The sequence below is a fragment of the Ursus americanus genome, chromosome 2 (assembly GCF_024610735.1).
Source record: "Ursus americanus isolate L20-20 chromosome 2, mUrsAme1.1.p, whole genome shotgun sequence".
NCBI classification, from domain to species: domain Eukaryota; kingdom Metazoa; phylum Chordata; class Mammalia; order Carnivora; family Ursidae; genus Ursus; species Ursus americanus.
Window position 1 is genome coordinate 4488846 of NC_142128.1, and position 21348 is coordinate 4510193.

Here is a 21348-nt window from a genome sequence, read left to right on the forward strand (position 1 = left end):
CATTTCCCAAATTGATAGACTTCCCCTTGAGATTGATTCCTTTCTTATACAGAGTTTGACTTTTTTTCCTCAAAAGCTTTCATGCATGTAAAACACTGCTATACTTCCACTCCAACATCAGTTACCTGATGATCTGTAAATGCCTTTATACTTCTGTGGCATTCTCCGTGATGTGAGCCCTGTGACGGATTGCTCTGAGACATCTATTAGATTCACAGGTGGACACTAATATACAGGCCGATTGCAGGGCTCTCTCCATGTGAGTTCTCTCGGCTATTTACTAAGGTATGACACAGAAACCTTCCCAATATCCATTCCAGAGAGAGCCCACCAACCCCCACCCCATGTGTGTCTTCTGATGCCAGTTAAAGACTGAATCTCCGCAAGCGGAGCTCTCCACATTACTACAGTCCTAAGGCTTCTCCCACAGGTTCTCCTGGTGTTGATGAAACTCGACTTCACACAGGAGGGGTTGCCACGTTTGCTGCACCTTAGGGTATCTCTCCTGTGTGAATCACCTGATGTTTCGTGAGCGTCGACTTCTTGCAGAAGGACTTCCCACATTCGTTACATCCATAGGGCTTCTCCCCCGTGTGTGTGCGCTGATGAACCGTGAGGGTCGACTTCATACAGAAGGATTTCCCACATCGCTTACACTCATAGGGCTTCTCCCCTGTGTGAGTCCTCTGATGATTAATGAGGTTCGATTTCACATAAAAAGTCTTCCCGCATTCCTTACATTCAAAGGGGTTCTTCCCTGTGTGAGTTCTCTGATGTACAGTGAGGTGTGATTTCATACAGAAAGATTTCTCACATTCATTGCATTTATATGGTTTCTCTTCTGTGTGAGTTCTCTGATGTATGGTTAAGGCTGACTTATAACAGAAAGATTTCCCGCATTTGTTACATTCATGGGGCTTCTCCCCAGTGTGTGTTCTCTGGTGTTCAATGAGGTGTGACTTCTGGAAGAAGGTTTTTTTACATTCCTTACATTCATACGGTTTCTCCCCTGTGTGTGTGCGCTGATGTTTAGTGAGGTGTGACTTCTGGAAGAAGGTTTTCCCACATTCTTTACATTCATAAGGTTTTTCCCCTGTGTGTATTCTCTGGTGTTGACTGAGGGCTGACTTCATATAGAAGGATTTCCCACATTCGTTACATTTATAGGGTTTCTCCCCTGTGTGAGTTCTCTGGTGTACCGTTAAAGTTGACTTGTGGCGAAAGGTCTTCTGACATTCACTACATTCGTAGGGTTTCTCTTCTGAATGTGTCCTCTGATGATCAGTGAGATTGGACTTCATAGAAAAGGCTTTCCCACATTCACTACATACATGAGGTTTCTTTCCCGTGTGATTTCTCTGATGAATATTAAGAAGTGACTTCACGTAGAATGACTTTTCGCATTCATTACATTTAAAGGGTTTCTCTCCAGTGTGAGTTCTCTGGTGTATGATCAGGGTGGATTTCATATGGAAGGCCTTCCCACATTCGTTACACTCATGTGGTTTCTCCCCTGTGTGAGTTTTCTGGTGCTTAGTAAGGGCTGATTTTTTATAGAAGGACTTCTCACACTCATTGCATCCATAGGGTTTCTCCCCCGTGTGGGTTCTCTGATGTACTATTAGGATCGAATTCATAGAGAAGGCTTTGCCACACTCATTACATTCATAAGGTTTCAAACCCGTGTGAATTTTCTGATGTTTTGTGAGGTTTGACTTCACACAGAAGGTTTTCCCGCATTCATTACAGTCATAGGGTTTCTTCCCTGTGTGAGACACCTGATGAATAATTAGGGCTGATTTATAGCAGAAGGATTTCCCACAATCAGTACATTTATAGGGTTTCTCTTCTGTATGCTTCCCCTGATGTACGTGCAGGGCTGACTTATAGTAGAAGGACTTCCCACACTCATTACATACGTAGGGTCTCTCCCCTGTGTGTGTTCTCTGATGGTCAGCAAACTGTGACTTCTGTAAGAAAGTTTTCCCACACTCGTTACATTTGAAAGGTTTCTCCCCTGTGTGTGTTTTCTGATGCTTAGTTAAGTTTGATTTCACACAGAAGGATTTCCCACATTCCTTACATTCGTATGGTTTCTCCCCTGTGTGAGTCCTCTGATGATGATTGAAGTTTGATTTTGCATAGAAGGATTTCCCACACTCGGTGCATTGATAGGGCTTCTCTCCTGTGTGAATTCTCTGATGGACTTTGAGGGCTGAGCTATAACGAAAAGACTTCTGGCACTCGTTACACGCATAAAGCCTCCCTTCTGTCCGTGTTCTCTGCTGATCAGTAAGGGCTGACAGCACAGGGGCTTTATCGCATTCACTGGGTTTCTCTCCTGCGTGAGATCTCAGAGGGTCCGTGAGTTGTGATTTCTGAAGGGTTTTTCCAGATTTATTACTTCCACAGGGTTTCTCTCTTGTGTGTGTCTTCTGATGCTGAGTCAGGAGGGACTCTTGGTAAAAAGATTTCCTGCAGTGACTACATTCAAAGGTTCTCTCTCCTGTGTGAGTTTCAGGAGGTTGAGTGACATGGGACTTCTTGCTGAAATTATTCTCACTTTCATTAGATTCCACGTTAACTCTCTGATGCTTTAAGAGGGTTGACTTCAGGCTCTCATTGACCTCACAGTGATTCTTCCTTGCATGAGTTTCCTGAAGGACTTCGAGAGCTGACTCATCACTGGTATTTCCCCCCTGTTCCTTATAGCCACACGATTTCTCTTCTGTTTGAACGCTCATAGGTGTCATGATGGCTGCCTTATTAAGGAAGGTTTCTCCACATTCATTATCTTCAAAAAGTGGTCCCAAAGTTTGACTTTTCTGTTGCTCAGTACGGTCCTCAATATGACTTGGGGATTTCCCAGCTTGGTTATGTTTGTCAGATTTCTTTCCAGCATGAGTATTTCCTTGGTTATTATCAGAGAGCAACTTCCCACATACATTAATTTCATCAGAGTTCTTACTTGAATGATTTTTATCACTAATAATTGATTCTGAAACATTTTTCAAACTCTTTCCACATGAGTCATCCTGACAGGGTGTTTCTCTGAAAACATGATCGTTCTTAGTCAGTGATCTTTTGTTGATGAGTGAAACTCGCCACAAATGTTTGTCTTGGTTTTCCCGGCTTCTGTCTGTAAGGTCATAAATAAGAAAAATTAAGTGTACTTCAAAAATGTTAACACGTTTCCTGATGACCAAAGACCAAGATAGTGGAAACACCTAGCACCGCGCTTAGTTAAGCCAGTGAGCCGTGCGTGGTTAGATGCTCAGCCTCTACGAGCCACAGCTCTCACCTGCTGTGCGTCACAGCCCCAGAACTCGAAGGAAGTCATTTTTAAGAGGAGGAAAAAAAAATCAAGCTGATTTCAGACAATCGTAATAGAATTCAGTGCTAAAAGCAGTGGAGAAAGAAGTTCAAAATCCTTAAAGACTAAAAGTAAATCCCAATAATGTCACATGTAGACAAAACGGTACTCAGGTGAAGTAACACCAGGAAGTCTGAATATGCAAAAATGCAGGGAAGTACTGTTCTCATGAAATCTTAAAGAACCTACTAGCAAATGAACTTCAGTCAAGAAATGGTGAAATGTAATACAGCAGAAGACTGCTTTTAAGGACTGATTTAACAAGCCTAGAAATAAAGCACGGACTTGCTATCAGAATAGAATTAAAATATAAAGGACTTCAGATTTTAGAATTATTAGATGTTAATTTTTAAACTTCCCCCAAACCTCTCCTCCCCAATCTCCCATGTCAGTAAACACCTCCCACCCCCATTATGTTGCTCCGACTAAACCCTTGCCGCCGCCTCCTCTCACAGGCCACACCCGACTTAGTGGCAAATCCTCCTCCCTACACCTACAGCCCCACCTCCTCACCTGCACCAGCTTGGAACTCGAAGCCCCCATCACTTCTCATCTGAACCACTGCAAGCATGTCTGCTCCGCTGAGAGCTGAAACCGTCCACACCCACGCAGCCCACTATCTATGTTAACTTGACTAGTATTGTGTCTTCGTAACAGGACTTTACTACTCCAGGAAACTCACCTGGGAAGCTAAAAGTTGCAAGTAATTTTACTGTTCAGTTCAGAACCTTCCCCAAAACTTTTTAAACAAACTGTTCAACTTTCCAATAAATAATAAACTTATTCTCCAGGACTCTTCAATTCTTGTTGTGTCCACACATCCTAAACTATTATGGTCCTTACTCAATGGTTATCAAACTTCTGTGTTAAAAATATACCTGAAACCATACCCTCAAATCCTATAAATAACCTGACTTTGTTCACCTCCATGCCACCTCCCTCCATGGCACTCAGACTGTCCGGGTGAGCTGTAAATTAGAATCTGCCACATCAGTGGGCAACTCTGGCAGTACTCTGGGGGAGCCAGCCCTGCACACTGTCTCTGCTTCTACTTTTGTCAAAGACCCTCACGCCCATCTCTGATTTTCTTTGGACAGTAGCCACAGAAATTATTTTAAAACATTCTTTTGTGGAAATCCATTAATAGTTGTCCATCTCACCTAAAGCAGAATCAAAGCCCTTACCTTGTCCTGTAAGACGTCATCTGGGCTCTGGCTACCTCTCTGAAGTCACCCCTACCAATGTCCCTCGCGGATGCAACCCTGTGGCCACAATAGCCCCCTGCGATTCCCAGAGCACTTCCAACAAACACCTGCCGCAAGAGCATGGCCCAGCTGTTCCTTCTGCCTGGAAGCCCCAGGATCCTCCTGCTACCTGCTGTAATGTGGACCTCATCAAAAAGGCATCCTCTGACCACCTTTTAAAAGAGCACACCCACTCTCTATCTCCTTTTAGCCTGTGTTCTCTCCATGGGTCTTGTCACCACTTGATAAGTAGATTTTTTCGTTTACATCTATCTTCTCCTGCTAGCCTGTAAGTTCTAAGAGCTCAGCAACACTGTTATGCTCACCAGTGTATCTCCAACACCAAGAGCACAAGTAGTAGGACTATCTGCAGAACAATGAATGAATGAATGAATGAATGCCTGAGGGAAAAATAAAGAGGAAATAGTCCATGAAAATGGAAGAAGATGAATACCAGATTAAGAAACTAAAGACAAAGGTCTGAAACGAAGAAGGCAGGGGTTCCATACTGGCTATCGGGCAGAAAAGGGCAGCACTGGTATTTACAAGTGACAGACTGGGTGATTCGGGTGATCAGAGGTCTGCTGGCTCACTGTTTAGCTACTTCCGAAGGTCTGGGCCCAAAATTGAATTACAAAGACACACACCAACCTCAAAACCAACCCATCTAAGACCTGATTTCTGTGGGCTTCTTCCTTCCTCCACAATGACTAACTCACCTTGATCACACTGGTCTGGGAATCCGCCCTCTGATGGCCACAGCTCTTCTCCTTGCTCCAGCCTGAAGATCACCTCTGGTTTGCTGAGGTGACACCCTGTGAGTGGGATACAGGGTAGAACTTGTCACAGTTGCTTGGATATCAGGCCCCTGGAGGACGAGGAAGGTGCAGCTTCAGGAGCCACATGATAAAGGTGCTCATTTGCACCTTTCATTAGGGAGGCAAGAACACAACGTCCTTTCTGTGCCTGTTGGGAACATCTTTGACCCATGAGATCATGAGATATACATGCAGTATCATTAAACACTCCTTCAGGGGCCCACAGACTCTGGCAGCGATGAAGGAAGGAAGGAAACACACACTCTGAGACGTGACACAGGGAACACCCCTCACCCACTGAGACCAGGTGGCTGTAGTTCTCCAGCATCACGTCCCGGTACAGCGTCCTCTGTGTGCCCGTCAGTCGTAGCCACTCATCCCGGGTAAAGTCCACAGTCACGTCCCTGAACGACACGGATCCCTGACCAGGACATTTCTGTTCAAGCCAAAGAGAGCAGTGCTGGGTGACATGAAACAGACATGTGGGAAACAAGTCTTAACACATTTACTTCAAGAGTTTTCTGTAAAACAGTATGTATGTTGCCTATTCGATACCTTCTTTTATTTTTACTTCGTGGGATAAAGTGATATGATGGGAAAACCCAGAAAACCCAATATTAACTTATTAATTCAAACAAAAAAAACTAACAGTCCTACTGTGTTTCTGAACTGTCCTAGCCCGCCAGGAATAGTAAGCTACCAATCCTGTTCTTTTTCTTGCCTTTAAGGAGCCTAAGTCATCTTTTTTTTTTTTTTTTTTTTTAAGATTTGAGAGAGAGAGCATGTACACACGCATGTGAGTGGGGGCAGAGGACAAGGAAGGGAAGCAGACTCCCTGCTGAGCACAGAGCCTGACTGGGGGCTCAATCCCATGCCCCTGAGATCATAACCTGAGCTGAAATCAAAAGTCAGACGCTCAACTAACTGAGCCACCCTGGTGCCCCAGGAGCTTAAGTCTCAATAAGGAGACAAATCAGATTTACGAACACTTAACTGGTAATAAGGTTATCATGAGAGCTGTGCTAGAGTCATTTATAAGGAGTATTAAATAATGATAGAAAATATGGTTCTATTTTGTATTGTCAGGTTGGGCTTCACTTAGCAGGAGATCTTCGTTAATGTGCCACCATTATCTAAGCAGGGCCGAGGAGCCATGAGAAGCACCCAGAAGTGTGACTGTAAGAAGGTAAAGATCTGCAACGGTGTCCAAGGATACATTACAGAGCAAGTCTGGGGTTATTCCTGTACTTTAGTGTCTCCAAAATAGTCCACCCCCACCCTAGGAATAAAGTTTGAGCACCTCCAATTTATTTATTTCTTAATAGATAATATATACATCCTGCCAATCCACACAATAATGATAAGCTTAATTTGCCTTTTTTTTTTTTCTGGCTAAAACTTCAATGTTGACAACCTATTGTTTCCTTTCTGCTGGCGGATGCTAGGCCCTCGGCAGGCGGCGGGTATGACACTGAAGATAATGAGGTACCAGCAAGGACATGAAAGCAATCACTGTTACAGCTTTCAAAGCCACAACCTAACATTACAACTTAAGGAACCAGAAAAAGAAGAAAAACCCAAGCCTAGCTGAAGGAAGGAAATTATAAGATTAGAGCAGAAATAAACAAAACAGAAAAGCAACAGAGAAAATGAAAACAAAAGCCAGGATTTTGAAGAGATAAACAGAGCAGACAAACTTTTACCTGAATGGACTTAGGAAAAAGGAAGACTCAAATTACTAAAATCAGAAATGAAAATAAGGACATTTGCACCAGTTCTGCTGAAATACAAACGTTTATGAAATGGTACTCTGAAAAACCGTATGCCAATAGTTTGGATAAGCAAGAGGAAATGGACAAAATTCTAGAAACACAAAACTCAGTCAAAACTAACTCAAGAGGGGGGTGCCTGGGTGGCTTAGTTGTTAAGCGTCTGCCTTCGGCTCACGGCGTGATCCCGGCGTTCTGGGATCGAGCCCCACATCGGGCTCCTCTGCTGGGAGCCTGCTTCTCCCTCTCCCACTCCCCCTGCTTGTATTCCCTCTCTCTCTGGCTGTCTCTCTGTCAAATAAATAACTAAAATATTAAAAAAAAAAAAAGACTAACTCAAGAGGAAAACAGATGATCTGAATAGACTGTCACTAGTAAGGAGACTGGGTCAGTAATGAGCATTATCCTGACGAATACAAGCTGTGGACTTCACTGCTTCACTGTTTCATTCTACCAACAATTTAAAGAGGAGCTAATACCAATCCTTCTCAAACTTTTCCAGAACATTGAAGGGGACCAAACACTTCCTAACTCATTCTGTGAGGCCAGTATCACCCTGATACCAAAGCCAGAAAAAGACATTGCAAGAGACCTACTGACTGTTATTCCTTATGAACGCAAAAATCCTCAAAACAATACTAGCAAACCAAATTCAGCAGCATACCCAAAGGACTACACGCCGTGACCAAGTGTGGTTTATTCCTGGAACGTGAGGGTGGTTCAGAATATGAAAATCAGTCAACACAATATACCATACATTAACAGAATGAAGGAAAAAACACATAATCATCTCAACCGATGTGGAAGAAGCATCCAAGAAAATCCAACACCCATTCTTCATGATAAAAAGAATCAAGAAGCTAGGAATAGTAGGAACCCACCTCAACATAATAAAATACATGAAAAACCCACAGCATACATCGCACTGGTGGAAGCAGACAGTTTTTCCTCTAAGATCAGGAGTAAGACAGGGATGCCCCTTGCGCCACTTCTATTCAATCTAGTCCCGGAAATTCTAGCCAGAGCAATTATGCGGGGGGTGGGGGGAAGGAAGAAAACAAAAGAAAGAAAAGTAACATTCAAATCGGAAAAGAAGAAGTAAAATTATATTTATTTGCAAATGGTATGATCTTATATGTAGAAAACCCTAAAAAGGCCACAAAAAAACTGTTAGAGCTAATAAATGAATTCAGCAAAGTAGCAGGAAGGACACAAATCAACACACAGGAAGCAGCTGCATTTCTGTACACTAACAACAATTTGAAAAGAAGTTATAAAAACGATCCCATTTACAACAGCATCAAAAGAATAGAATACTTAAGAATTAACAAAGGAGGTGAAAGATTGTATGAGGAAAGCCACAGAACACTGCTTAAAGAAATTAAGGACACAGTTAGGTGGGAACACACCCTGCATTCATGGATTGGAGGACTTAATATTGTGAAGATGTCAATACCGCCCAAAGCAATCTACAGAATCAATCCAATCCCTACCAAAATCCCAGTGATGTTTTTACGTAGAAAATAGGAAAACTCATTGAAAAACTCATCTTAAAATTTACATGGAATCTCAAACGGACCCCAAATACCCAAAACAATCTTGGAAAAGGAGAGCTGGAGCACCCACCCTCCCTGATTATAAAACTCACTACAAAGCCATAGAAATCAAAACAGTGTGGCACGGGTATACATAGACACACAGACCAATGGAATAGACAGCCCAGAATTAAACCCTCATATATGTGGCCAGATAATTTTTTTATAAGGGTGCCAAGACCATTCAATGGGTAAAAAACAGTCTTTTCAATAAATGGCGCTAGGAATATTGGGCATCCACAGGCAAAGAATGAAACTGGACTCCTATTTAACACCACATAAAAAAATCAACTTAGCGTGGATCAAAGACCTAAATGTACTATTTAAAACTTTAAAACTCTTAAAAAAAAACATAAGGCAAAATCTTCATGACACTAGATCTGGCTATAATTTCTTGGATATGATGTATAGGCAACAAAAGAAAAAAAACAGACAAATTGGATTTTCTGAAAATTAAGAATTTTGTACATCAAAAGACACTATCAACAGAGTAAAATGCAACCCACAGAATGGGACAAAATATTTTTAAGTCATATATCTGATAAGGCATTAATTCCCAGAATATATAGAGGACTCCTAAAAAAACCCCAACAACACAAAAACCACAAACATCCAATTCAAAAATGGGCAAAATACTTGATCAGACATTTTTCCAAAGATACATAAATGGCTGATAAGCACATGAAAACATGCACAACATCACTGATCATTAGGAAAATGCAAATTAAAACACAATGAGATACCACCTCACACCCATTAGGATGGCACCTATAACACACACACACACACACACACACACACACACAACATGTGCTGGAGAGGATGTGGAGAAACTGGATTCCTTGGGCAATGCTGGTGGGGATGTGGAATGGTACAGGCGCCATGGCAAGGCATGGCAGTTCTGCAAAAAGTGAAAAACAGAATTACCGTATAAGCCAGTAATTCTACTTCTGGATATATACCCAAAAGAACTGAAAGCAGGGTCTTGGACATATTTGTACACCTGTATTTATAGCAGCTTTATTCACAATAGCTAAAATGTGGAAGCAACCCAAATGCTCATCAGCAGAGGAACAGACCAGCAAACGTGGTATATACATAGAGTATTACTCAGCCACAGAAACAGGAAGGACGTTCTGACACATGCTACAACATAGATGAACCTTTAAGCCATTACGCTAAGAGAAATAAGCCAGCCACAAAAGGAGAGCTACTCGTATCATAGAGACAGAGAATAGAATGGTGGATGCTAGGGACAAGAAGAAGGGAGGAATAGAAAGTTATTGTTCAATGGGCACAGAGCTTCAGTTTTACAAGATTAAAAGAGTTGTGGGAACGGATGGTGGTAATAGTTGTACAACATTATGAATGTATTAATACCACTAAACTGTATACTTAAAAATAATTAAAATGGTAAATTTTATATGCCACAATAAAGAAAAACTGGGGAAAAGTTAAAGAATGAACCCCCATCAAATGTACATGGCTAGAGAGATATACCATGCTAACACTGACCAAAAGAAAGCAGGAGGGGCTATATTATTTTCAGACAGAGCAGACTTCAAAGTAAGAAAAGCTATCAAGGATAACGAGAGGCTTTCATAATGATAAAAGGGTCAATTCTCCAAGAAGAAATAATAATCCTTAACAAGTATGTGCCCAAAAACAAAGTGTCAAATATGTCAGACAAAAACTGACAGAACTATAAGGAGAAAGAACGAATCCACTATTACAGCTGGGAGACTTCAACATCACTCTATCGGAAATCGACAGATCCAGTCGGCAGACCATCAATGACAGAGTTGACCTCAACAACACCATCAATCGACTGAATCGAAGTGAAATCTACAGACTACTTGGTCCAACAGAAGCAGAATACATTCTTCTCAAGTTCACATGGAGCATTCGCCAATATGGACCACATTCTGGGCCATAAAACACACCTTAATAAACTAAAAGAAGACAGAAATCATACAAGTTCTGCTCTTAGACCACAGTGGAATTAAACTATAAATCAGTAACAGAAAGATAACTGAAAAACTCCAAAATACACGAAGATTAAACAATACACTTTTTTTTTTAAGATTTTATTTATTTATTTGACAGAGAGAGAGACAGCCAGCAAGACAGGGAACACAAGCAGGGGGAGAGGGAGAAGCAGGCTTCCAGCGGAGGAGCCTGATGTGGGGCTCGATCCCAGGACTCTGGGATCACACCCTGAGCCGAAGGCAGACGCTTAACGACTAAGCCACCCAGGCGCCCCTAAACAATACGCTTTCTAAATAACTCATGGGTGAAAGAAGAAATCTCAAAAGAAAATTTAAAATAGTTTGTACTAAATGAAAATTAAAACACAATTTATGAAAAATGTATGCAATGCAACCAGAGCAGTGGAGCACAGCATTTAGTGCATATGCTAGAGAAGACAGAACTAAAATCAATCACCTAAGATTTCACCTTAGGAAATCTGAAAAACAACAACAAACTAAAAGTGAATAGAAGAAAAGAAATAATAAAAATCAGTGTAGAAATCAAATGGAAATTTCAAAAGAAATCGCAAAATGGAAATAAACAGGAAAAAAAAATCTCAATGAAACCAAAAGCTGATTCTTTGAAAAGATTTTTTTAAAAAATTGATAAACCTCTGCTAGGCTTTCTATGAAAAAGAGAGAGAGGACACAAATTACTAATATGTAAAATGAAAGAGGGAACATATCACTACAGATCCTAGGGATGAATAACTCTATGTCCACAAATTTGTTACCCTAGAACGGAACCAATCTGTTCAGAGACACAACCTGTCAAACATGCAAGAAGAAACACACAATCTAAATAAGTCTGTATCAAAGAACTTGAGTCAATAATTAATAATCTTCCAAAACAGAAAGCACCAGGCTTAGATGGGTTCACTGGTGAATCCTACTACGCACTTATGGAAGAAATACTACTTCTCTGCAATCTCCTTTAGAAGATAGAAACAGAGGGAACAGTTCCTATTTCATTCTCTGTGGCCATCATTACCCTAATACCAAAATGAGACAGACATTCCAAGAAAACTACAGACCAATATCTCTCATCAACCCAGAAGCAAAAATCCTTAACAAAATATTAGCAAAATGAAAGCAACAATGTGTAGAAAGAATTATACATCGCAACCAAGTAGGATTTTTCCAGATATACAAGGCTGGGTCACCATTCTAAATAATTAAGATAAGCCGTTACATCAACAAGCTAATGAAGGAAAAGCACAAGATCATATCCGTAAGATGCAGGAAAAACATTTGACAAGTAAAAAAAAACTCAATAAATTAGGAATACAGAGAAATGTCCTCAGCTTGATAAAGAATATCTACAAAAACTTACAGCTAATGTCATACTTAATGGTGAAGAACTAGAAGTTTTACCACTAACATCAGAAACAAGGCAAAGATGTCCCCTCTCACCATTCTTTTTCAACATCGTCCTGAAAGTCTTAATTAATGCAATAACACAAGAAATGGAAATAAAAGCTATACTGACTGGGAAGGAAGAAACAAGCTGTCTTTGTAGATAACATGATGGTCCATGTAGAAAATCCAAAAGAATCAAAAAAAAGTCCTGAAGATATTAAGTGATTATAGCAAGTTTCCAGGGCACAAGGTTCATATACAGCAATTGTATTCCTATGTAACAGCAATGACCAAGTAGAATTTGAAATTAAAAACATAATTGCAAGGGGCACACGGAGGGGGGGGGCTCAGACAGTTAAGCGTCTGCCTTCGGCTCAGGTCATGATCCCGGGGTCCTGGGATTGACTCCCGCATCGGGCTCCCTGCTCAGCAGGGGAGTCTGCTTCTCCTTCTTCCTCTCCCTCTGCCCCTGCCTGTGCTTGCTCTCTCTCTCTCGCTCATTCTAATAAATTAAATCTTTTTTAAAAACCCATATAATTTCATGTACATTTCACCCAGAAAAAATGAAATACTTAGGTATAAATCTAACAAAATACATACAAAATATATACGATGAAAATTATAAATCTCTGATGAAAGAAGTAAAAAATGAAATAAACGGAGAGTTATTCCATGTTTGTGGACAGGAAGACTCAATACTGTCAACATGTCAGTTCCTCCCAACTTGATCTATAGTTTCCATCAATCCTAATCAAAATCCCACCAAGTTATTTTGTGGATGTCAACAAACTGATTCTAAAATTTATATATAAAGACAAAAGACCCACAGTGACCAATGTAATATTAGAAGCAAGGAATAAAGTCGGAGGACTGACACCACCTCACTTCAAGTCTTACATAAGCCTACAGTAATCAAGGCAGGTGCTATTGGTGAAAGAACAGACAAGCACATCAATGGAACAAAACAGAGATCCCAGAAATAAACCCCCATAAATGCAGTCAGCTGATCTTTGACAAAGGAGCAAAGACAGCCAACAAATGGTGCTGGAATAATTAGAAACCCACATGCAAAAAAAGTGAATCTAGATACAGACCTTACATCCTTCACAAAAATAAACTCAGACTGGATCACAGACCTAAATGTAAAACACAAAGCCATAAAACTCCTAGAAGACAACACAGAAGAAAATGTAGGTAACTTCGGGTTTGGCGATGACCTTTTATATACAACTCCAAAGGCACGACCCACAGAAGAAAGAATTGATAGGCGGGACTTCATTAAAATTGAAACTTTGTGTCCTGTGAAAAGACACTGTCGAGAGAATGAAAAGGTAAGCCACAGACTGAGAGAAAATACTTGCAATAAACATATCTGATAAAGGACTGTTTTCCAAAATATACAAAGAACTCTTAAAACTCAGGAAGAGCGGTGCCTGGCTGGCTCAGTCAGAACATGCGACTCTTGATCTCATGGTGTAGAGATTACTAAAAATAAACAAACAAACAAACTTAAAAAAAAAAAAAAAAAAAACCCTCAACACTGAGAAAACAAACAACACAAGACCTTAAGGGACACCTCACCGGAGATATACAGACATCAAATAAGCATATGAAAAGGTGCTCCACATTATATGTCATTAGGGAGACGCAAATTAAAATGAAAAACCTCTCCACACTTACGACGAAGCCCTGAATCCAGAACACCGATCACACCAACCTCTGGTCAGGACGCGAAGCAACAGGAACAGTCACTCAGCGCCGGGGGATGCAAAACAGTACGGCCAGTGCGCAAGCCAGTTTGATGGTTTCTTACAAAACGAAGCAAATTCTTACCGGACCATCCAGCAATCACACCCCTTGGTATTTACTCAATAAAGTGAAAAACTTATGTCCACACAAAACCCTACACATGGACGTTTATTTCAGCTTTGCTCACAATTGCCAATACTTGGAAGCCACCAAGATGTCTTTCGGTAGGTGACTGGGTAAATAAACTGCGGTCCATCCAGACAGTGGAACATCATTCAGCGCTGAAACGGAATGAGCTAACAAGCCACGAAAAGACATGCAGTCAGCTAAGTGAAAAAAAGCCTATCTAAAAAGGTTATACTATATGATCCCAACTATGCGACATTCTGGAAAAGGCAAAACTATGAAGAAAATAAAAATATCTGTGGTTGCCAGGGGGAGGGAGAAGAGAGGGATGAGTGGGTAAAGCACAGAGGATTTCTAAACACAGTGAAAACACACTGACCCTTGAACAACATGGGTTTAAACTGCATGGGTCCACTTACACTCAAGATTTTTTAAATTAATACCATATATATTTGTTCTCTTCCTTATGATTTTCTTCGTGACATTTTTTCTTTAGCTTATTTATATTGTAAGAATACCGTATATAATACATACAACATATAACATACAAAATACCTGTTAATTGGCTGTTTGTATTATCTGTAAGGCTTCCAGTTATTACTAGGCTATTAGTAGTTAAGTTTTGGGGGAGTCAAAAGTTACAGGTAAATCTCTCGAGCGAGGAACTGGTGCCCCGATCCCTGTATTGTTCGAGGGTCACTGTACTCTGTATGATACTGCAACCGCGGATACACGTATCCGTGGGTCAAAAGCCCACAGAGTGAACGCCAAGAGTGAACCCTGACGTAAACTTCGGACGCAGTGATTCTGCTGTGTCGGTGTGGGTTCATCAGCTGCAACAAAGGTACCACTCTGGCGGGGGATGCGGACAATGGGGAAGGCTGGGGGGGGCGGGGGTACATGCGAAATCTCTGCATCGTCCACTCCATTTTGCTGTAAACCTAACGTTGTTCTAAGAAAAAATAAACTCTTCAAGCGAGAACAACAACAAAACTCCACCTTGCATGACCTGAGACAGCACTCAGAGAAGGGAAAGGAGACCCCGGTTCTCCCGATGGCCCTGCTGGGTGCTCAGGGAGGATGGTTTGCCCAGTAAGAGTAGAGTTTGGTTCCCAAATAAGACAAAGCCTACCGTTTGTCTAGTCAGCCACAAATATGTGTCGAGCCCCTACTAGGAGTGAGGCACAAGGTGAGGAAGTGAGAGTACAAAGATGGACAGGATACGCATCTAGACTTGGAAGGGCTAATGCCCTATCGACACAAACAAGTAATTTCCACACAAGCGACAAAGTACAGTGACAGGGACAGCACGGGGTATTGTGGGAACACAGAGGAGAAGAGCAATTAATCTAGAGAGGGGACAAAGAAAGAGAAGAAGGGCTTCCTGGCTGAGATACCCCCAGTTTAGCTCAGAGACTCAGAAAAGGAATTGGAGCAGGGGTCAAAGTCAGCCCACAGAGCAGGAACGTCAACAAAATGCACTGGCAGGCAGTTAGGGAACTACGTCAGGTTTGGGATCACATTACAGCTTTGCTTGTAAAACGTCACTTTCTCCACCAAACTGTAAATTCCATCAAAAAGGGACCAGGTCTCGACATGGCTTTGAGTGGAGTCTGTGGCACACGGTCCAGTGTCCAGCACATCGAACAAATGACCAATAAACCAAAGTTGAGTAAAATGTGAAGAGTATTACAATTTTTAAAAATGTTTTAATAAAACAGAGAAATAGGAAGTGGTCATAGTCTCAACAGCCTTAATTTCATAAGGAGCGTAGCCTTGCCCCTACAGGTGGCTGCGAGGTACTCAAGTGCTCTCCACATCGCAATGGCATCATCTGAACAGCATTTGAGATTAAGATGGATGTATTTATTTTAGACACAGAGAGAGCATGCGTGTGCGACAGGGGTGAGGGGCAGAAGAAGAGAATCTTTTTTTTTAAGATTTTATTTATTTGACAGAGAGAGACAGCCAGCGAGAGAGGGAACACAAGCAGGGGGAGTGGGGGAGGGAGAGGAAGAAGCAGGCTCCCAGCGGGGAAGCCCAATGCGGGGCTCGATCCCAGAACGCCGGGATCACCCCCTGAGCTGAAGGCAGACGCTTAACGACTGAGCCGCCCAGGCGCCCCCAGAGGAAGAGAATCTTCAAGCAGACTCCCTGCTGAGCACTGAGCCCAAGATGGGGCTCGATCCCAGGACCCATGAGATCGTGACCTGAACTGAAACCAAGAGTTGGATGCTCAACCAACCAAGCCACCAGGCGCCCCTGAATAGCATTTCCGATTAATTACTTAGGAGGACAGACGTAATCTGGGGGAGAAAGGAGCAAGTAGCTATTCCAACAGTCCAGGGGAGAGAGAATTAAGCTCTGATAAGAGGAGAAGGAATGCAGTAGGAAGAACAGGTTTAAGAACTGTTGACATCTTAAAAGTAGTAAAACTGCGACGCACACAGGATGAGGGAGGGAAGGCTTTAGGATGAATCCCCTCCCAGTGCTTCCTTTAACTGTGTCCTGCAGATGGACCATCATCTGACAGCGGATGGAGGGACAAGATTAGATGGGCGACAGGGGAGGCTGTAAATGGTTACTTTAACTTTGGAACGTGGAAAACAAAGGTGCCTCTAGCCACCTGCACAGAGAAGGACAAGACGTGAGGGAAGAGCCCAGGCTATGATAACACTTGGTACTATCACCACAGAGGGTATGAAATAGAAAGGACCGGCAGAGTAACAGGAGGAACGAGCGAAGGATGGGAATTTGGGGATAAGCCATGAGAATGGGCAAAACAGGAGGAAGATGCCATGAGGGAGACAAAGAAATCAGAGTAGGAAAAAAGCGAGAAGAACGATGTCACAAAATACCAGAGACAGAGGCCTTTCTAGAAGGTCAGAGTGGGTTAACTGCCACAGGCAGCCGAACGTTCTAGTAAAGTAAGGTCTGGAAAACATCCAATGGGGGCCACTGTAGAGACATTACTGCCAAGCTTTATCAGAACATATTTAGGTAAGTAATGGGGAAGAAGCAAGGTTGCATCGAGTGGATTAAAATGGGAAAGGATAAGCAGAAATTTGTACCCCAGTGTTCACAGCAGCACTATTCTTAACGACCAAAAGATGGAAACAATCCCAAGTGTCCATTAACACATGAATGAACAAAAGGTGATGCATCCGTACAACAACAGATTATTCAGACACTGAAAGGAAGGAAGTTCTGATCTATGCTACGACACAGACGAACCCTGAAAATGTTATAATAAGTGAAAGAAGGAAGGCACAAGAGGACAAAGACTGTGTGAGTCCACCCATATAAAATACCTAGGGTAGGGAAATTCAGAGAGACAGACAGTAGATCTGGTTACCAGTGGCTGGGGGGACCAGGAGTTACTGGCTAAAGGATTATAGAGATTTGTCTGGGGTGACGAGAAAGTTATGAAAGTAGGGGTGACAGCTGTACAACATTGTGAATGTAATTCACGCCACCGAACTGTACACTTACGGTTAAATGGTTAAAATGGTGAATTTTGTTATATATACTTTATCAAGATAAAAGAAACGTGAGTGGACAGTGCATAAGCATTTGCCAAAGACCAGTTTGAACAACCTGCCGTCCAACTGTTTAAGGAACTAAGAACAAGCCAACCGTTTCTTTCGTGCCTCCAGAGAGCCTCAGGGTTTTGTCCCGAGATCCGAGCGGATGTTCAGAAAGCTCTTCAGAGTCTAACAGCACTTTGGTCCCTAATCAAACCAGACCTCTGACCGCCACCTCCAGTGAAGAGCGATTACAGGCAACAAGGGGGTCACCATAAGGTTCTTCACTACCTGAAGAACTTCAAAGACGTTTTTTTCCAGACTCCAGAGTCACTAAGTCTTTCTGTCCCAGGAGTAACTGGCTGGTTCCTCTCTGCGGTCACTGAAAGTCCCACGTAGATCAGGAAGCTCAAAGACAAACGTGTGGCTCAGCTTTGATGACTGAGGGGTCTCATGACTCACGGCCACCGCTGCAGGCCACACAGGTACCACTCACTCTTCATTTACCCAGAAGTAGCTTTGTATCTATTTCGACTTTAAGATATGAACACGCTTATAAAAACCACAAAATCTGCTGGAAAATGAAATAGGGAAAAAATAAAAGAACCAACTCACGTGGGACTTGTTCATTTTCTGTTGTTCTTGGTAGAATGTCAAAAGCCGGGAAGGCATACCTATAAGAGGAGGCAAGAGCAACAGGGTAATCAGGTCTGGCTGGCCCTGCAGCACCTCGGTTCCTGTACAAACTTCTACGCACCAGCCAGGTAACTTCTGATCCTGGAGAAGAGAGGGAAGGGAACATCCGTCCCTCTGTGACTCCTTAAACCTGGAATGTTTCTTACTGCTTTAACTATGTCCCCCTCCCACTAACACAGAAATGTTTAAAACAACTATTTTTTTTTAAAGATTTTATTTGAGACAGAGTTTGTGTGTGCCAACGTGCATGTGTGGGGAGGGGGGCGGAGCAGAGGGAGTGGGACAAGCAGACACAGTGCTGAGTGCATGACCCCAAGATCATGACCTGAGCAGAAGTCAAGAGTCAGATGCCCAACCGAGCCACCCAGGCGCCCCTTAAAACAGAACTATTAAGCAAATACTGGCGTGTCAAAATATGAAATACAGTGTCTTCATTAAAACCGATCTTGCAGGGCACCTGAGTGGCTCAGTTGGTTGAACTACCGACTCTTGGGTTTAGCTGGGGTCGTGATCTCAGGGTCGTGGGATCAAGCCCGCCACAGGCTCTATGCTGAGCATGGAACCTGCTTGGGGTTTTTGCTCTTTCTCTCCCTCTACCCCTTCCCCCCATCACTGGCACACCAGCGGTCTCTTCCTAAATAAATAAATTTTAAAAACAGGGACACCTGGATGGCTCAGTCAGTTAAGCATCTGCCTTCGGCTAAGGTCATGATCCCAGGGTTCTAGGATCAAGTCCCACATCGGGCTCCTTGCTCAGCAGGGAGCCTGCTTCTTCCTCTGCCTGCCACTCCCTCTGCTTGCACGTGCGCTCACTCTCGCGGGCTCTCTCTCTCTTTCTGGCAAATAAACAATAAAATAAATAATAAATTTTAAAAACAAAACACAAAACCTGATATTGTAGGGGAAAACAAACCCTAAAGGCTATTTTGTGTATTTGACTTAGTAACAATAACATTCACCCCTTGAATCCACGAATCCTCAAAGGTTTGGAAAAAGGGATAGGTAACCTAAACATAAGTCTTTCAAGAAACTGTTTCTTCTAATTCAATTGGTGTTTCTCAAAAGGATCTTTTAAGAGGAAATTTATTTTGACATGATTGTGTCGACTCAGGGACTCTGGCTTCTACTCGCTTCTTATTGATCCTAAACAAGTCATTTCCCCCTCCAGGTTCTTGTCCCCTCTTGTGCCAAATGAGACAAAAACAGAAAACCCTGGCAAACCCTCCCTGAACTACTACTCTTGAGCCTGTCAGATCAGGAAGACACAAGAACACATCTCCAGATGCCTGACCTGGTGACTGGTCACGATTAGAAAGCTGCCCACCTTCTGGAAAGAATCAGTGGAGAATTAAGGGAGGGAAGAGTGCCCTTTGGGGAGGGGCTGAAAGTAAAAGCTTCCTAGCTGTAGAGCCAACGAGGTGACATTTCTCACACAGTCTGTCCCCTGCCACCACTTGGCCCCAGCTCCCTTCTCACTCACAGCTTCTGAACGTGGTGAAATGACTCGGGCCCCGTATGCTCTTTTTCTGCGTTTCTTCTGTCTCTTTTAAAGCTCTGCAGAGGGTTCCTCCTGGTGAGATTCCTGTTCCTGAAGCTCGGCCTCTCTTGCCTCAGTAGAGCTGCTTTGTTCCAGGAGAGCCTAGGGACAAACTCCCTTCAGCTGGAACCTTCATCAGGGGCCCTAGACCCGCCTCCCGAAGAACACACGGCCCCTCTCAGGGATTGCAAACAAGGGGCCGAGGACAAAGGCGGGCTGGCCGCGGTGAAGAGCTCTCAAGCTCTGGACAGCGCAGATGCGGGGGGGCCCCGCGCCCCGCGGGACGGCACTCTGCGGGGAGGCTCCCGCGCGCCCAGTCGTGCACGCACCCAGGGAAACGCTAAGGAGCCCCGGGATTCACACCGTCGCGGGCAAGCCGGGCACACACATTTCGGTCACAGGTGTAGGGCCTCGGCGCCGGGCTCTGACGGGTGTGCGGCAATCAAGGCGCGGCACCCGGTCCCAGTCCTACCTAGGCGACCCCCCGGCCGGTGGCAGCTGGCGCTCAGTCCTCCGGGCCGCGGTCGGGCCCCTTCAGCACCTACGAGGATGGAGACCCCGCGGCAAGCGCGGCCTCCCCCCAAAACGCGGCCCTTCCTGCGCGTTCGTTCGGGGGTCCCAGAGGCGCCCCCATTTTGGGTGGACACGGCCCCCGCCGGGGGGGGGGGCGGCCTGAGAGGGCGGGGGTATGCCGCCCCTCTCCCCAGGCCCGGCGCTGCAGCCTCGGGCCGCCCGCGCGGTCCACAGCCCGAACCTCCACGGCCCACCGCCCGCCCTCGCGCGACCGCAACTGCACCCTCGCCGGGGTAGGCCCGAGACCCCCAGAACGCCCCGCGGCGGAAAGACGCGCGCCTGCGCACTGAGCCCGACGCCGGCCCGGCCGCGCGCTCCACGAGCCCCGCGGGAGGCTCCGCCCATGGACAGGGCGGGACCTGCGCGGACCGGCCCCGCCCCGCCCCCACATCACCCCACTCTGCCCCTCCCCAATTTCACCCCAACTCCCACCCCACCTCGCCCCCACATCACCCCACCCCGCCACCGTATCACCCCACTCCCACCCCACCCTAACCCTCCCCGACTTCACCCTGACTCCCAACCCACCGCGCCCCCACATCACCCCACTCCCACCCCGCCCCATGTCACCCCACTGCCACCCCCTCCACGCTCCCACATCACCCCGAGTCCCCCACGTCTTCCCAACCCCAGCTCAGAGGCCTCTCCTGCCAGGCGGTGAGGGTCCTCCTCAAAGCCGCGGAAGAAGACAGAGATTCGGAAATACAGATGAAAAGTTTTAACCAAATGAGCCCTTGCAATCAATTGCCCAGCCAAGCAATTTTTAAAAGATGTGAATGAAAACGAAATAAAGGCGGGGATGATAAAAATTTAAGACAAAATACACAAAAATCGAAGTTAAGTCAAAACGCACAGAAACGAAAAGAAGTATCTTGCACCTTCTCCCAGGGATGACTATACTGAACCGTTAGGCGCGCATCCTTCTGACAGTTTCACCGTAAAGAAAAAATAAAAA

General features: G+C 44.1%; 1 protein-coding gene across 1 annotated transcript; it reads right to left on the reverse strand.

The window, feature by feature from the left end:
- Nucleotides 1–346: 346 nt before the first annotated feature.
- On the reverse strand, nucleotides 347–20663 carry LOC123802573 (uncharacterized). Its single transcript, XM_045813405.2, has 6 exons — nucleotides 20293–20663; nucleotides 19764–19922; nucleotides 18203–18261; nucleotides 5730–5871; nucleotides 5337–5432; nucleotides 347–3139 (listed from the first exon to the last, which is right to left on the reverse strand). Exons 3-6 carry the CDS (start codon nucleotides 18257–18259, stop codon nucleotides 492–494), a joined length of 2943 nt encoding a protein of 980 aa, XP_045669361.1. The 5' UTR covers nucleotides 18260–18261; nucleotides 19764–19922; nucleotides 20293–20663; the 3' UTR covers nucleotides 347–491.
- Between the last annotated feature and the right edge of the window lie 685 nt (nucleotides 20664–21348).

What these genes read in the sequence shown, in the direction of transcription:
- LOC123802573 (XM_045813405.2), bottom strand. Translation starts at nt 18,259, where the DNA reads ATGCCTTCCCGGCTTTTGACATTCTACCAAGAACAACAGAAAATGAAC. An exon ending in AGAAAATGAACAAGTCCCAC is followed by an intron (nt 5,872 to 18,202) that starts GTGAGTTGGTTC and finishes TGGCTTGAACAG; the next exon opens with AAATGTCCTGGTCAGGGATC. An exon ending in CCCAGACCAGTGTGATCAAG is followed by an intron (nt 3,140 to 5,336) that starts GTGAGTTAGTCA and finishes ATGACCTTACAG; the next exon opens with ACAGAAGCCGGGAAAACCAA.